This window comes from Vipera berus (assembly GCF_964194415.1).
Source record: "Vipera berus genome assembly, chromosome: 3".
Lineage (NCBI taxonomy): Eukaryota > Metazoa > Chordata > Lepidosauria > Squamata > Viperidae > Vipera > Vipera berus.
In genome coordinates, this window is record NC_138204.1 from 5826339 (window position 1) to 5843074 (window position 16736).

Sequence of the window (16736 nt, forward strand, 5' to 3'; positions counted from 1 at the left end):
AAGCCTGTGTGTCTGCGTGTGTGTGTGTGTGTGTGTGTGTGTGTGCGTGTGTGTCCGCACGTGTCGAAAAAATCTTGGAAGGTGGGGATTCCTCTGGATTAGGGTCAAAGGCGAAGGGTCCTTGCTTCTTCCCAGGTCTTCATGAAGTCTGTCAAACTGGAGTGGGTGCTTGGGAACATTGCCGCGGCCCAGGAGCTCTGCGAGGAAGCCCTGAAGCATTACGAAGACTTCCCCAAGCTCTGGATGATGAAAGGGCAGATAGAGGAGCAGGAGGAGCTGATGGAGAACGCCCGAGATGCCTATAATCAAGGGGTAAGCCTCTCTCGCTCTCCCAGAAGGTCGCGGGCTATCTCCGAACGCACATCCCTCTGCACGGGATGTCCTGAAGCGAATATAGCGGTTCCTAAAGTGAACACGGTGGTCGTTGAAAGAACACCGGGGTCATTCAGTGAACCAGTGCCCACAATGGGTGGCTTTCGTTTTGGTTTTTTTGGCAGAAAGTGAAAATAACGGACCGCTCCTACCCTGAAAGTAAGGCCTACCCAGAAAATAAGCCCTAGCTTGATTTTTTGGGGGGGTGGGTGGGCCTAATATAAACCCCACCCCCAAAACAAGCCCTAGTTTTGCGGTGAGGCACACGGTTAAAAATCAGCTGGTGTGGGGTGCGTGGAGCTGACCCTCGCACCCCACACCCACTTTTTCCTTGCAGCCAGGTCTTTCCTCGCCAGCCCACTTCTTCTTCTGCAGCATCTTCTTCTGCAGCCAGGCCTGCATTTCTCAGTCAGGCCTGCATTTCTGGAAAGGCCACTGCAGCCGAGAACCGAGCTACGGATTGAATCCATAGCTCGGTACTCGGCTGCAGAGGCCTCCCGGAAAGGCCTGACTGTGAAATGCAGGCCAGAGCTCCATTCTCAGCTGCAGAAATGAAGCTGCTCCTTTGGTCAGAAGAAGTAGGCCATCTGGGCAGGGCTGTCGCTGCAGAAGGTGAGTAAAAAAAAAAAGACACACACACACACCGAAAATAAGACCTGGTGCCTCTTTTGGAGGCAAAAAAATAAAATAAGACCCGGTCTTATTTTCGGGGAAACAATGGTTATGTCGAGGAATCACTGCAGTTATGAAGTTAGTAACACGGTTGTTAAGTGAATCTGGCTTCCCCCACTGACTTTGCTTGTCAGAAGGTCGCAAAAGGGGATCGTGTGACCCCAGGACGTTGCAACCGTCATAAGTACATGCCAGTTGCCAAGTGTCTGAATTTTGATCACATGACCATGGGGATGCTGCAACGGCTGTGTGAAAAACGGCCGTAAGTCCCTTTATTCGGCGCCCCCCCCCCCCCCCGTAATGGTCCCTGAGCGAATGGTGATAAGTTGAGGACTGAACCTGTATGACGTTTTCTCTCGGTCCAGCTGAAAAAATGCCCGGGTTCAATCCCCCTTTGGTTGCTGCTGTCCAGACTGGAGGAGAAGGTTGGCCAGCTCACCCGGGCCAGAGCCATCTTGGAGAAATCACGCCTGAAGAATCCCAAGAACCAAGATTTGTGGTAAGGAGGAAAGCCTCTAGATCAGAAGCCGCTAAATACAATAACGGAAGGCTTTGAAGTTCAACTTCGCTGTTGATTAACCTGGTCGGGAGTCCCTGCAGATTTTACCCCGCTAGTCATTGCTGACTGTAGGGGGCGCTGCTCACCTCCGTCTCAGGGCCGTTGAGCCAGCGCTGTCCAAAGGCATTTCCGCCATCATGTGGCCAGCATGACGCCACGGGGTGCTGTAACCTTCCCGCCGAAGAGGTACCTATTTGTCTTACTTGCATTTGCATGCTTTCGAACGGCTAGGCGGGCAGGAGCTGGAGCAAGGAGCAGAAACTCAACCTATTGGGTGGTGCTCGAGTCTCAAACTTCCAGCCCAGAAACCCAGTATCTTAACAGAACAGAACAGAATAGGAGCTGGAACGGACCTTGGAGGTCTTCTAGTCCAGCCCCCTGCTCAAGCAGGAGAACGTATTCCATCTCAGACAGGTGAATGTCCGGTCTCTTCTTAAAAACCTCCAGTGATGGAGCGCCCACGATTTCCGGTGGCAAGTTGTTCCACTGGTTAATTGTCCTCACTGTCAGGAAGTTTCTCCTTAATTCCAGGTTGCTTCTCTCCTTGATCAGTTTCCAACCATTGTTTCTCGTCCTTCCCTCTGGTGCTTTGGAGAATAAAGTGACCCCCTCTGCCTTGTGGCAGACCCTCAGATACTGGAACGCTGCTATCGTGTCTCCCCTATTTCTTCTTTTCTGGCCAAACCCAGCCGCTGAGCCACTGGGCTGCCCTGTTGGTTACCTCTTAACTACTTTGTTTTTAACATATAGTAGATAGAGGATAGGCCAAGTTGGTTGTAAATAGATACAGAAGTTTATAAATTATGGGCCTGCTTCTTCGCAAGGGGGAGAAACTAACATTGCTGCAATATGTTACTCAGCCAGGGGAGATAATACATGTATATGTGCTTTGGTCTTTCCTTTTTAATGCACATTTTCTTAAAAAAAATTCTCTATTTTTGTTTCTTTTTGTAAAATTTCTTTCTTTCTTTCTTTCTTTCTTTCTTTCTTTCTTTCTTTCTTTCTTTCTTTCTTTCTTTCTTTCTTTCTTTCTTTCTTTCTTGTTTCAGTTTTCTGAATAAAATGAAATGAAATGTTTTTAATACAAGTAAGAATGAGAACTTTCCTAGCCAAAACCTGGTTCTCTCTCTGTTTCTGTAGGCTGGAATCGGTACGGTTGGAATACCGAGCCGGGCTGAAGAACATCGCAAACACTTTGATGGCAAAAGCACTGCAGGAGTGTCCCAATTCAGGTACGAGGGGCATCGTTCCGCATTGGGTCTAGGAGAGGGGTCTCTAACTGCAGCCGTGTGCTGCAGCTGCCAAAAAAAGCCAACCCAGTGCTAGGCTGCATCAACAGAGGCATAGAATCAAGATCACGTGAAGTATTAATACCACTTTACAAGGCCTTGGTAAGGCCACACTTGGAATCCTGCGTCCACTTTTGGTCACCACGATGTAAAAAAGATGTTGAGACTCTAGAAAGAGTACAGAGAAGAGCAACAAAGATGATCAGGGGACTGGAGGCTAAAACATATAGGGAACGGTTGCTGGAATTGGGTATGTGTAGTTTAACGAAGAGAAGGGCGAGGGGTGACATGATAGCAGCCTTCCAATCTCTCGGGCTGCCCCAAAGAAGAGGGAGTCAAGCTATTCTCCAAAGCGCCTGAAGGCAGGACAGGAAGCAACAGATGGAAACTAATCCAGGAGAGAAGCAACCTGGAACTAAGGAGAAACTTCCTGACAATCAGAACGATTAATCAGTGGAACGACTTGCCTCCAGAAGTTGTGGGTGCTCCATCACTTGGAGGTTTTTAAGAAGAGACTGGACAGCGATTTGTCTGAAATGGTGTAGGATTTCCTGCCTGAGCCGGGGGTTGGACTAGAAGACCTCCAAGGTCCCTTCTAACTCTGTTATTCTATTCTATTCTAACTCCCAGACCGCTACCGGGCCACGGCCTGTTTGAAAGTGGTGGCGACTTCTGGTGGCAAGTCATTCCACTGATTAATTGTTCTCCCTGTCGGGAAATTTCTCCTTAGTTCCAGGTTGCTTCTCTCCTTGGTGAGTTTCCATCCGTTGCTTCTCATCTTTGGCAACTTTGCTTTGGAAAATAGTTTGACACCCTCCCCCCTTGTCTTTGTAGGAGCCCCTCTTAAGTAGCTTTGGAGAAGTCTTTCATAACTTTAGTTGTTTTTTTTAAATTCCATTTATATCCCGCCCTTCTCCGAAGACTCAGGGCGGCTTACAAGCTTAGCAGTAGCCTTCATTCTATGTATATGCCTGCTTATTAGGGCTTTCACACACACCCCCAAGTGGCATTATTACAAAGTCAGCTTATTGCCCCCAACATTCTGGGTCCTCATTTTACCTACCTCGGAAGGATGGAAGGCTGAGTCAACCTTGAGCCTGGTGGGACTCGAACCTGCACTAATTGCAGGCAGCTGGTGTTACTTAAGGAGGCATTAGCCCACTGCTCCACCAAGTTGCTAAGCGACTGGTCATAAGTCAAGGACAATCTGCCTGAATTTGAGATAGTCCTGGATAATCATTTTTTTCTTCTGCCTTTTAGGAATTCTGTGGTCGGAAGCCATCTTTTTAGAGGCCAGACCTCAACGGAAGACCAAGAGCGTGGATGCTCTGAAGAAGTGTGAACATGATCCCCACGTCCTCCTGGCAGTGGCCAAGTAAGTGATAATGCCTCTTGTATTTTAAGGAGGTTGAATACACCACCCCCCCCGCCCTCAAGCAGTTGTTAACTGGATACACATTTCAGAATCCTCAAAAGGAATATTTGCTGAGAGACTGAAAGCCTAGGCCAGTGTTTCTCAACTGTGGCAGTTTAAAAATGTGTGGACTTCAACTCCCAGAATTCCCCAGCTATCCCCGCGTAGTGCAGACGGCCGGACCGCTTTAGCGTTTCTCAACCTTGGCAACTTTTGAAGATGTTGTGTGGACTCCCAACATTGCTGGCTGGGGAATTCTGGGAATTGAAGTCCACACATCTTCACGTTGTCAAGGGTGAGAAACATCGTAATAGGCAAAAGTAAGCAAAGGGTAATGTCACACCTCTCTCTTATAGTTTTTGCTATTCCTCAGCACCACTTCGTGTTCACTCCCTAACATGGGTCAAAAGGAATGGAGTTTGCGGGGCGGGAGAAAGAGAGCTAGAAAGTCTGTTGACGTGTTTTGAAGACAAAAGAGAAAACAAACATGCGGAGCCCTTGGTCTACTCTACCCATCATTAATAATAATAATAATAATAATAATAATAATAATAATAATAATAATAATAATAATAATAAGAAGAAGAAGAAGAAGAAGAAGAAGAAGAAGAAGAAGAAGAAGAAGAAGTAGTAGTAGTAGTTGGAAGGGACCTTGGAGGTCATCTAGTCCAACCCCCTGCTAAGGCAGGAAACCCTATACCATTTCAGACAGATGGCTGTCCAGCCTCTTCTTAAAAAGTTCCAGTGTTAGAGCATTCACAGCTTCTGGAGGCAGGTTGTTCCACTGGTTAATTGTTCTCCCTGTCAGGAAGTTTCTCCTCAGTTCCAGGTTGCTTCTCTCCTTGATCAGTTTCCATCCGTTGCTTCTTGTCCTGCCTTTGGGTGCTTTGGAGAATAGCTTGACTCCCTCTTCTTTGGGTCAGCCCCTGAGATACTGGAAGACTGCTATCATGTCCCCCCCCCCTCATCCTTCTCTTCGTTAAACTACACATATCCAATTCCAGCAACCGTTCCCTATATTGTTTCTTCCTTTTCTGTTGATGAAACTGAAATGAAATAAGAATGCAGACCAGACAGCCCTTTGAAAGGAAAATGCTTTAGGGAAGGAATGGAATGGAATGGAATGGAATGGAATGGAATGGAATGGAATGGAAAGGAAGGAAGGAAGGAAGGAAGGAAGGAAGGAAGGAAGGAAGGAAGGAAGGAAGGAAGGAAGGAAGGAAGGAAGGAAGGAATATCCAATATCTCAGGGGCTGCCCCAAAGAAAAGGGAGTCAAGCCATTCTCCAAAGCGCCCGAAGGCAGGACAAGAAGCAACGGATGGAAACTGATCAAGGAGAGAAGCAACCTGGAATTAAGGAGAACTTCCTGACAGTTAGAACAATTAACCAGTAGAACCACCTGCCTCCAGAAGCTGTGAATGCTCCAACACTGGAAGTTTTTAAGAAGAGACTGGCCAGCTATCTGTCCAAAATGGCATAGGGTTTCCTGCCTGAGCAGGGGGTTGGACTAGATGACCTCCAAGGCCCCTTCCAACTTTATTATTATAGGAAGGAAGGAAGGAAGGAAGGATGGAAGGAAGGAAGGAAGGAAAAGGTGGAATGGATTATATTGGGAGAGGCCATCCGGGCCCTCTCTTGCGTCTAACCCCTTTTATTAAAAATGCCGCTCAGGAAACCTTCATTGGGAGGGAAGGTTTGTCTCCCCCTTTAGGGCGTTGGACTAGAGCACGGGTCGGCAACCCGCGGCTCCGGAGCCGCATGCGGCTCTTTGAGCCGTCTCCTGCGGCTCCCAGCCGCCAGGTGCGCGCGCACCTCTTCGAACGGCACCGAGTGGCACCGCCCGTTCGGAGAGATGCGTGCGCACCTTTCCAAAGGGCGGAGGTGCGCGCGCACCTCTCCAAGCCGCCGCCGTCTCGTCCGGAGACCTGCCGCGTTCACGGCAGCTGTGCAAACGGGATGGCGGCGGTTTGGAGAGTGCGCGCGCACCTCTCCCAAGCCGCCGCCATCCGGAGACCTGCCGACGTTTGGGGAGGTTTGGGGAGGTGCGCGCGCACCTCCCCAAACCTCCCCAAACATCGGCAGGTCTCCGTACCTCCGCGCGAACGGGCAGCGGCCCCGCTTGTTACGAAAGCTGCCGCGGCCTGTCTGCAAAGCTGTCGAAAGCGGCAGCTTTGCAGACGGGCCGCGGCAGCTTTCGCAACAAGCGGGGCCGCTACCCATTCCGAGAGGTGCGCACGCACCTCCCCAAACCTGCCGTTTGGGGAGGTTTGGGGAGGTGCGCGCGCACCTCCCCAAACCTCCCCAAACGTCGGCAGGTCTCCGTACCTCCGCGCGAACGGGCAGCGGCCCCGCTTGTTTCGTCCCTGAAGTTATCCATAGCAAAGGTAGTCGTTGCCCTAATATTTCATGTCCTCCTGCCAGGCTTCTTTGGAAAGTCATTTATTTCGTTGTCAAAATCCTGCGGCGATCTAAAATCGTTCCTTTTGTGGCGATTTTTCCTTCTTCCCCACCACCATCTGACTTAAGACAGAAACCTGTGCGGCTTGACATGACCTTGACTTTTTTAAAAAAAAAAACCTGGGGCAATCGCTACGAAGCAGAGTGCTTGATATAAGTACCCCTCGGTATGTTGGAAAGCCCGAAAAAGATAACATTTGAGGATTTTTGGCTTAGCGGGATAACACTAAGACTTCTCCTTTCAACCACCCGGCGACTAACGTGCGCACCACAGAGCTTGCTCAGGCCGGCCCGCGAGGCTCCGTGTATGCGCGCACGCCTTTCTCAAACCAACACACGCCCTGAGTGGCGAATGAACGGTAGGCGGGGAAGGAGAAGGAGGTGCGCGCCTTGAGCTGAGTCTTACGGGGCTCATGGCATGCCGGGGGGTCTATTCCGGAAACTTGCACGTTAATTTTTCGGCGCATATGCAGAGTGAGTTTCCTACGGGAGAGGAGAGTGACTCAAGTCGCGGTCTGCGATGGAAAGGGGAGCAAGCCTGGGAAAGCCCCTGTAAAATAAATAAAAGGGCCTTTCAGGAGAGGTTGAGTCTCAGTATCTATTGCTTTAGAGCTGAGGTGCAGTGATTGGGAAAGAAGCGAAGAAAGGAGAGCTCCGATAGACGAATGTTGCTTAGTCGTGGGTATTCGTCGTTGTTTTTTTTCCTTTTCTTTTCTTTTTGGCGTAGCTTATCTTCCCCACCCCTACCCCCCACAGGATGCCGGCGTCTTTTGCTCAAGTGGCAGGGCGCAGAGTTAACGCTCGCTTCCAGCCACTTGACGCGCCTTCAGGTCTGATGCTCCCTTCCTCGAGCAGGCCCGGGCTGCTGCTTTGACGGGTTTTGTTCGAGTATCGGCCTCCACACGATGGATCTAGCAGGGGCCGCTGCCCGGCTCGCTGGAAGGCCGCAGTAACGTGGGGGCTGCATACAGACGCCGGCAGCTGGTCACGGGGCCCGGTGAGTCCCTCCGCGGCCTCACCGGGTGTCGGGCGTGTCGAGCCCGACACCGGGCAGTCTCCCTGGTGGCGTCGGGCGATCGGAGGATGCAGCCGGCGTGCGGAGGGCAGGCCCCTAAGACAAGGTGGGCCTGCGCTAGTGGTGTGCGAGGATGGCGGGGGTGGCTCCCGTGGCGAGGAGGGCGCGTCTGTGGGGGGTGAGGGCCTCGCGCCGTGCTGTAAAGAGGGGCCCTGCCGAATGTCGCGCCCATAGACCGCAACAGCTGCCGCAGCCCGCCTACAGAGCTGCCGCCTTCGGCAGCCTGCAAACATGCCGCGGCAGCTCCCCCAAAGAGGAGGAAAGCCGCCGTGGCCCGTTTGCAGGCCGCCGCCCTCCTCTCTTTGGGAGAGCTGCGGCGGCACGTTTACAGGCTGCCGAAGGCGGCGGCGCTGCTGCCACTGGGAACCGATTCCATCACACACACAGGAAGGTGGCAACCGCGGGCGTCTGCGCATGCGCAAGAAAAAACCGTTTTGCGCATGCGCAAGACGTTTTTTGCGCATGCACGTGCATGGACACACACATGCGGCTCCCACTTTTTTGTGTGTGTGATGGAACCGGTTCCCAGTGGCTCTTTTCCTTTTTCGGGTTGCCGACCCCTGGACTAGAGGACCTCCAAGGTCCCTTTCAACCCTGTTATTCTACCTATGTTGTTTGCCAAGAAAAATAAATAAATAAACAAAAGCCACCGTCCTGTGTTCAGAGACAACCTGGTTATAATTTCTGTTGGCTGGAAAGCAGAACTTCTTTGCAATTAAGCCGGAGTGGATCCTTCAGTCTTTTTCCTTTGACTGTGAAACGTTGGGGAACATTAAGTGGATCCCTTGGGGTACTGCCAGGGACCCCCTCTTTGTGACCATCCCCGTCATCAGAGCAGCCCTCACCGTCCTTTTCCATTACTTTAATGAGCAGAGGAGCACTGGATGTGCTCGCTGAATCCTCTCCCGGCCCAGATGGAGTAGAGGAAAATTCCAGGGGAAAGGCATTAATAAAGGAGAATATCCGTAGCTTCGGCTTGACCTGAGGGGTCCCGGGTGGTCTCTGAGCTGGCTTGTTTTCTTGCAGACATTTCTAAGGAGATCCTCAGTCCCCCTGCTCACGGTTGTCCCAAAGGGTGTTTGTTTTTTTTCCCCCCAGGAGGCAACTGGACTTCCTTGTTTTTCCTTGAAGAGGTTTCGCTGCTCGTCCCAGAAGCTTCTTCAGCTCTGGCTGAATGGCGGAGGACGGGAGGATTTATATGCCTTGCAGTCCTCTGGTCGTTAGTACTCTTTCTGAGAGTCGTTGAGGCCGCTTGGAGGCTTATCTGCGTCCTCAGGGTCAGCTGAGTGGCGCAAATGGGTGTGGAGCCTTCGTGGAACCTGTTGGAAGGGCTGTGTTGCAGACTGGAGATAGATGGATTTTGTCTCCCTCCCCCTCTTGTTAAAAGAGGGCTGGTCAGTTTTGACATAATGGCCTCTTTCACCCCTCTTTTCAAACCAGCGGTCCCCTCCGTCCAAAAGGTGGGCTTTGCTGTCTTCGAAAGAGCGGCCTTTTGTCCTTTAAATACAGGGCTTTTCAACTTTTTCACCCACTGGACCACTTTTAGGATATGGCGACATCCGAGTACCACCAGTCGCCTAGCAAGGTGTCAAAAACTTGATGACCCTCCCCCCCCAAAAGGAAAAGTGATGAAGTACAGGTAGTCCTCAACTTACAACAGTTCGCTTAGTGACTGTTCGAAGTTACAATGGCACTGAAAAAAGTGCCCCCCCCAAGACACAGCCGAGCAAGACACTTGCCTGCCCGCCCGGCGGCGCTCTTCCTCCTGTCCGAGGTTTTCATTGTTGTGAGCATCTGTTGAGGTTTGGCAGCAGGGGTGGGGTGGGGTGGGAGTTTGGTTTTTATTCCCCCCCCATCTGCTGGGTGGTTGCAGCATCTTTTGGTCACTTCACATGACCCTGGGACACTGTGACCGTCATAAATATGAACCAGTTGCCAAGCATCTGAATGTAAATCACAAGACCCTGGAGATGCTGCAACATTCCAGCTGATCGGCGCTTCTTCTGGGCTCAGAAGCACCCGGATCAGCGCCGAGTTCCAGCTGGACCCTGGTGCTGATCCTGGCGCTTCCGCTGGGCCCTGACAGCCCTGCATCTCCAGCTGTCTCTCGCTCAGGCTTGTGCGGTGCTGCCACCGGTTCAGCTCATTCCTCTCCCCCGCTACCACTTATCTAGGATGGTCGCGTACCACCTGCCAGGTGCCAATGTACCAGAGGTGGTACCCGTACCACTGGTTGAAAAGCCCTGCTTTAAATGCAGATGGGACTGCTGACTCTTGTCCGGACGGGTTTGTTCTCCGATGCTGTGCCATGTGTGTTTGTGAAGCGGTTGCTTGGTTTTCCCCAGTGTACAGATCCGCGCCTGGCTCACCGCATCCTACTGCATGTCGCAGACCTTTTGTTACCCAAACTAGGTAATTTGGAGCCAGTCACCAGCAGACTGACGAGTCCTAGTCCCGCCTTAGCATGAAAGCCGGGTGGGTAATTTTGGGCCAATCACCAGGAGAGGATGAGTTCGAGTCCCACCTTAGGCGTGGGGGAAAAAAAATAAAAATAAAAAATCAGCCAGGCGACTCAGGTCAGCCCAATTAACCGCACAGGGCTGTTACTTGTGGAGAAAAAAAGGAGGAGGAGGAGGACGGGAGTGTTAAATAGGGTTGCTGCCTTGAGTTACTCCTAAAGTCACAAAGGTGAGATAGAAACAAATAGATTAAAATCAGCTTCTTGCACCCACAAAGGGGCTTTGCCTGGTTTTAACTGCAAGCCTCGTAAACAAGCTTTCAGCAAACTCTCGGTTCTAAGACCTGCGCATTTTTGCAAATAGCATTTCCCCCCCCACACACACACAAACCCTTTGGGCAATTGAAGGAATCAGCCTTCCCTCCCCACCCCAATAGTGTTTAAAGGTAAAGGTAAAGGTTCCCCCGCACATGCGTGCTAGTCGTTTCCGACTCTAGGGGCCGGTGCTCATCTCCGTTTCAAAGCCGAAGAGCCAGTGCTTGTCCGAGGACGTCTTCGTGGTCATGTGGCCGGCATGACTAGACGCACAAAGGCGCACGGAACGCTGTTACCTTCCCACCGCAGTGGTCCCTATTTTTCTACTTGCATTTTTTACGTGCTTTCGAACTGCTAGGTTGGCAGAAGCTGGGACAACTAACAGGCGCTCACTCTGTTACGCGGCACTCGGGATTCGACCCGCCAAACTTCCGACCTTCTGATCGACAAGCTCAGCGTCCTAACCCACTGAGCCACCGCGTCCCTTTTCAATAGTGTTTACTAGACCATAAACATGCGCTGTGGAACAGCTTGATCTGCCAGACGGCCTTTTTTTATTAAATGTCAAGAACTGGAAGTCCCTGGGTCTCGATTGAGCCTCGGTGCTGCTGTGCAGAACGGGTCGCTGTAAAAGAGCCCCGAGGCAGCTATTCTGATTGAGGGAATTTTTTTTTTAAAAGGAATATTTCAAAAAGGATAAACCACCAGCAGGGAAAGCTGGACATTTTAAAATTAAGGCCACGTTCCTGGTTGTTTTTCTCGATGGTGCTTAAGAGTCTCTGGCTCTGCTTTGGTTAGATTTCCACCTTTGGAGGCCACGCCGTGTCAGAGAATGAATTTTATTTATATACTTATATAAGATTTGTGCATAGAATGGTCCTCGACTTAACGAACACAGCTGGGACCGGAATTTCTGTGGCCAAAGCAAGGGCTGGTTCTTAATTGTGCCCAATTTTTTTACAACATTTTTTATTTCTATTTATTTATTTTTTGGCTCACGGTTGTTAAGTGAATCGTTAAGCGGGTCACATGGTCGTTAAGCAGATCCGGCTTCCCTCGTTGACTTTGCTTGATGGAAACCGGATCGCAAATGGCAATCCCAGGACCCCGGGATGCTGAAACTGTCCTAAACGCATGCTGGTTGCCAAGCACCCAAGCGTTGATTGCATGACAGGGGAGGATGCTGTGATGGTCGTAAGTGTGAGGACCTGACACAAGTTCACTTTTGTTGTTGTAACTTTGAATGGTTGCTAAATGAGGACTGCCTGTATGGCTACTACTTGTTCCCTTATACAGAAAGATTCCATCATCCATCTTCGTAGAATCCTAGGGCTGGGAGGGCCCCTGGAGGTCATCTATTCCAACCCCTTGCTCAAGGCGGGAGACCTTATAGCATCCCAGACAAATGGTCATCCTCAAGACTGCTCTGTCCCAGCCTACGTGAGTCCTGGTTATGCTCAGGAGGAGAAACCCCTCTTCCAAGAAGCAGGCAGGAACCTCAAGGAAAAACCAACCCCTTTTATTATTCACAGACCTGAGTCAACGTCCAAGGCAAACAAACACAGTCCACAGAAACTCGATTCCTCAACACGAACGGCGGCCTTACGCAACCAGCACCTCCCACACCTTCCCTTTGATAAGTCAGCCCAGGCGTGGCTTCTTAATGCCTTCTCCTTTGCCTTTGAATTTGAATTTGAATTTTGAATTTATTAAATTTATATGCCGCCCTTCTCCCTAAGGGCTCAGGGCGGCTCACAACAATAAAAAGTTAAAAAACATAAAATACAAAATTTAAAAAAGAATTAAACAATGAAGTAAATACATAACAATAGACCCAGTAAAACCACATTTAAAACTACAGTCAGTCCAGGCCCGATTGTTGGAACATCCATGTCTTCAGGTCACGGCGGAAGGACCAAAGGTCAGGGGCCATCCTCAGCTCCGGGGGCAGTTCATTCCAGAGGGTCGGTGCGCCCACAGGAAAGGCTCTCACCCTGGGGGTCGCCAGCCGGCATTGCTTAGCTGACGGCACCCTGAGGAGGCCGACTCTGTGGGAGCGAACCGGGCGATGGGAGGTTGATAATGGTTGGAGCCGCCCCATTGCCTTCCTCTGTCTTACTCACTTCTCTTGCCGGCGTTTTTGTGCATCCTGGATTTGTCCCAGCTGTTCTTCATCACTGTCCAATTCAGGCTCCCAGCACAGCCGTGTCTCAGCCTGAGCCCGACTAGAGGGGCCAGGCTCCTCGTCCGAGTGTAAATCTCGGAGCTCGTCAGAGCCTTCCTCTGACTCTGATGTCACTCCAGGCCCCTCCTCCTCCTCATCTGAGTCCTCAGACTCAGCTGCCGGATCCACTGGCTGGCGAGGAATCACAACAAAGAGACTGTTTTGACCAGAAAGATGTTCCTGGTCTCCTTAACTTGTCTTCTCCTTCCTCCTCCTCATCTGCAGGTTGTTCTGGAGCGAACGCAAAATAACGAAGGCTCGTGAGTGGTTCCATCGGACCGTGAAAATCGATTCGGACCTTGGGGACGCTTGGGCTTTCTTTTATAAATTTGAGCTTCAGCACGGCACCGAGGTAAGGAAAACGTTGCTGAATTCAAGCAGGGACTTTATGGAGAAACGTTCCTAATTGGGGAGAGTTGGCTAGGTGACTTTGGGTCAATCAGCAGGAGGCGGTGAGTTCTAGTCCTAACTTTGGTATGGAAGTTACTGGGTACTTTGGGTCATTAGCCAGGACACTGCAAGTTCTAGTCCCACTTTAGGCATGGAAGCCGGCTAGGTTTACTTTGGATCAGTCACCAGGACACAATGAGTTCTAGTCCTGCCTTAGGCGTGGAATCTGGCTAGATGACTTTGGATCAATCACTGGGAGAGAGTGAGTTCTAGTGCTGCCTTAGGCATAGAATCTGGCTAGGTGACTTTCGATCAGTCACCAGGAGAGAGTGAGTTCTAGTCCTGCCTTAGGTATAGAATCTGGCTAGGTGACTTTCGATCAATCACTGGGAGACAGTGAGTTCTAGTTCTGCCTTAGGCATGGAATCTGGCTAGGTGACTTTGGATCAATCACTGGGAGAGTGAGTTCTAGTGCTGCCTTAGGCATGGAATCTGGCTAGGTGACTTTCGATCAGTCACCAGGAGAGAGTGAGTTCTAGTGCTGCCTTAGGCATGGAATCTGGCTGGATGTCTTTGGATCAATCACCAGGAGAGAGAGAGTTCTAGTGCTGCCTTAGGCATGGAATCTGGCTAGATGACTTTCGATCAATCACTGGGAGACAGTGAGTTCTAGTGCTGCCTTAGGCATGGAATCTGGCTAGGTGACTTTGGATCAATCACTGGGAGAGTGAGTTCTAGTGCTGCCTTAGGCATGGAATCTGGCTAGGTGACTTTCGATCAGTCACCAGGAGAAAGTGAGTTCTAGTGCTGCCTAAGGCATGGAATCTGGCTAGGTGACTTTGGATCAATCACTGGGAGAGAGTGAGTTCTAGTGCTGCCTTAGGTGTGGAAGTTACTGGGTACTTTGGGTCATTTGCCAGGACACTGGGAGTTCTAGTCCCACTTTAGGCTTGAAAGCTGGTTGGGTGACTTTGGGCCAATCACCAGGAGGCTGGGTTCTAGTCCTGCCTTAGTCATGGAAGCCAATTGGGTGACTTTGGGCCAATCACCAGGAGACAGTGAGTTCTAGTCCCGCCTTAGGCTTGAAAGCCAGCTGGGTGACTTTGCCAGTCACTTTCTCATAGCCCAACCTACCTCACAGGGTTGTTGTTCTGGGGAAACTAGGAGGAGGAGGAAGGAGTATTATGCCTATTTACCCCCTTGATATTACCTTATATTCCCTGACGTTACCTTCGATTGCCTATAAAGCAATACAGGCAGGAGAAAAATACAGTAATTTTAAAACAAACAAACAAACCTGGGTGGTTAAAACAAGCTTTTTTGCCCCTTCTTCCCCTCCCTGCCCCCCCCCCCAATTGCAGGAGCAGCAGGAAGAGGTGAGGAAGCGTTGTGAAAACTCCGAGCCGCGGCACGGCGAGCTGTGGTGCGAGGTCTCCAAGGACATCAGCAACTGGCAGCGGAAGATCGGCGAGATCCTGATACTGGTGGCAGCCAAGATCAAGAACACGTTCTAGAACAGGAGTGCCCTGGGTTCAAAAGGGGACCTTGAGTTGGACTCTCCTTGGCTTCTTCCTCGTGCTCAGAGCATTGGGAGAGAGCGAGAGCGCGCGCGCTGTGTAGCGTATTTGTTTTACCGGCCGGGCCAGCTGTCCGTCACAAGGACAGTGAACTGGGCAGATGTTTTGTTCTAGCCGCTTCTCCATTCTGAAGTGCAAACACCAGGAACTTAACAGTCCCAGCTGACCGGCAGATGTTTCCTTTGTTGTCCAAAGTCTCCCCAGTTTTCTTGGGAAGCTACTGGCTGGTGGGCCCTCCTCCTACGGACCCATCCCTTTCTAATATTTCTGCTTGCCTGCCTAAATTTTATCTCTCCTCCTCCTCCTCCTCCTCCTCCTCCTCCTCCTCCTCCTCAAGCACCTGGCCATTTAAAGAGCGCCCGCCTATTTTTCTACCGGTAAAAACCCGCAAGCCATTTAAAAAACCCCACTTTTCCTGCCGCATTCAATCGGCGTCCTCGGCTAGGAATTTTTTTAATCTCTGGCCAGGGGACCAAAGAACCAAGTCTGGAAAACCCACCGGACCGGTTAGAAAGCTCTGCGTCGTTTTAAAGTCCGTTGGAAAATCCGAGCAGAGAAGAGACAAGGTTGCCGCAGGGAAAACTGGCTAAGGCAGAAAATCTGGTCCAAAATGCTTTTGGGAAGAAGAAAAACAAAAATTAAAATAAGGTACTGTTCTCACAGGTTCCCCCCCCCCCTTCCATTTACTCACTTTGCATGGGTGTTTTTTTGTTTCCTCTTTAGAATTTTAAACAACTGTGCTTTCAGCTCAGTAGAAGAGTTATACCAAAATACAGGAAGGAATCAGTTGAGTGTTTAAAATGTGTTTAAACCACAGGTTATTTCATAAAAGGGCAGACAGACACAATGCTATATGAAAGGAGAAGCTTATCGGTGGAAGGAAAGGTGTAATACCCACAGGTTCCCCACCATAATAGTGTTGAAAACATTGCCTAAATGAACTCTTATTTAAATTGTCATCCCTCTCATAGCAATAGTTTGTGATCTAGTTTGTTTGAAACATTTCCTTTTTTATATATTATATATATATATAAAGAAAACACATTCCTGGTTTAACTCTAACCTCCTGGAGTCCCAGATCAAATTCCCAGCCTATTCAGGAAGATTGTTTTTGTGTATTAAAATATATGCGAACGTTTTTGCACGGTGTCCTTGTTTTTTTTGAAAAACGTGCGTTCACTCGCAGCGGCTGTACTTAGCTGGTAGCACGCCGCTATCAAATACAAGTTTGATTAAGGTTTAAACCCGCCTGGCATGGAATCAACTTGATTCGGATCGTTTTCCATTTTAATTCTTTCCCCAAAAGGCCAGTGTGGATGACTTTGATAGGTCCCCAAATTAATAGGATGTGGAAAACGGGTGAAAACGATTTGGGGGGGGGGAAAACAGGAACACGCATAAAAGCCTGCACACATTATATAGCCTTTCTAAATAAACGGGCCTCATTTGGAATTAAAGCATCTTGACGCGTCAGAATGTGCATTTCTCCTTTTGCATTGGGTGTGGTACCGAGGCGCATGGAGGTAAGTCCGTTCGTTTACTGACCGTTCAGAGTTACAACAGCACTGAAAAAGGGACGGAATGTTTTTCGCGCTTGTAACCGTCGCCGCATCCCCAGGGTCACGTGATCAGAATTCAGACGCGTGGCAACTGGGATGCATTTATGATGGAGGCACTGGCCCAGGGTCATGTGATCATCATTTGCAGCCTTTCCAGCTGGCTTCTAATTGGGGGGGGGAGCCCGATTCACTTAATGACCACATGATCCATTTAACAGCTGCAGTGATTCGCTTAACTGCGGCCAAAAAAATAAGGCCCTAAAAAAGGGCAAAATTTGCTTAAATCCCTTGCTTGGCAACGAGAACTTGGGGTTCCGTCGTGGTCATAAAGGTGAGGACTACCTGTACTGGGTTGGGGAACGTTAATGCTCCAT

At 50.1% G+C, this 16736-nt stretch overlaps 1 protein-coding gene across 1 annotated transcript in view; it reads left to right on the plus strand.

Moving 5' to 3' along the window:
- The window catches only part of PRPF6 (pre-mRNA processing factor 6), a 44265-nt gene extending 28324 nt beyond the window's left edge, over positions 1-15941 (plus strand). Inside the window, exons 16-21 of the mRNA XM_081323738.1 lie at positions 136-312; positions 1410-1543; positions 2744-2835; positions 4153-4267; positions 13062-13188; positions 14588-15941. Of these exons, the coding sequence (XP_081179864.1) occupies positions 136-312; positions 1410-1543; positions 2744-2835; positions 4153-4267; positions 13062-13188; positions 14588-14740 (798 nt within the window). The 3' untranslated portion in view covers positions 14741-15941. The remainder of the gene's footprint in view (positions 1-135; positions 313-1409; positions 1544-2743; positions 2836-4152; positions 4268-13061; positions 13189-14587) is intronic.
- The last annotated feature ends 795 nt before the right edge of the window (positions 15942-16736 follow it).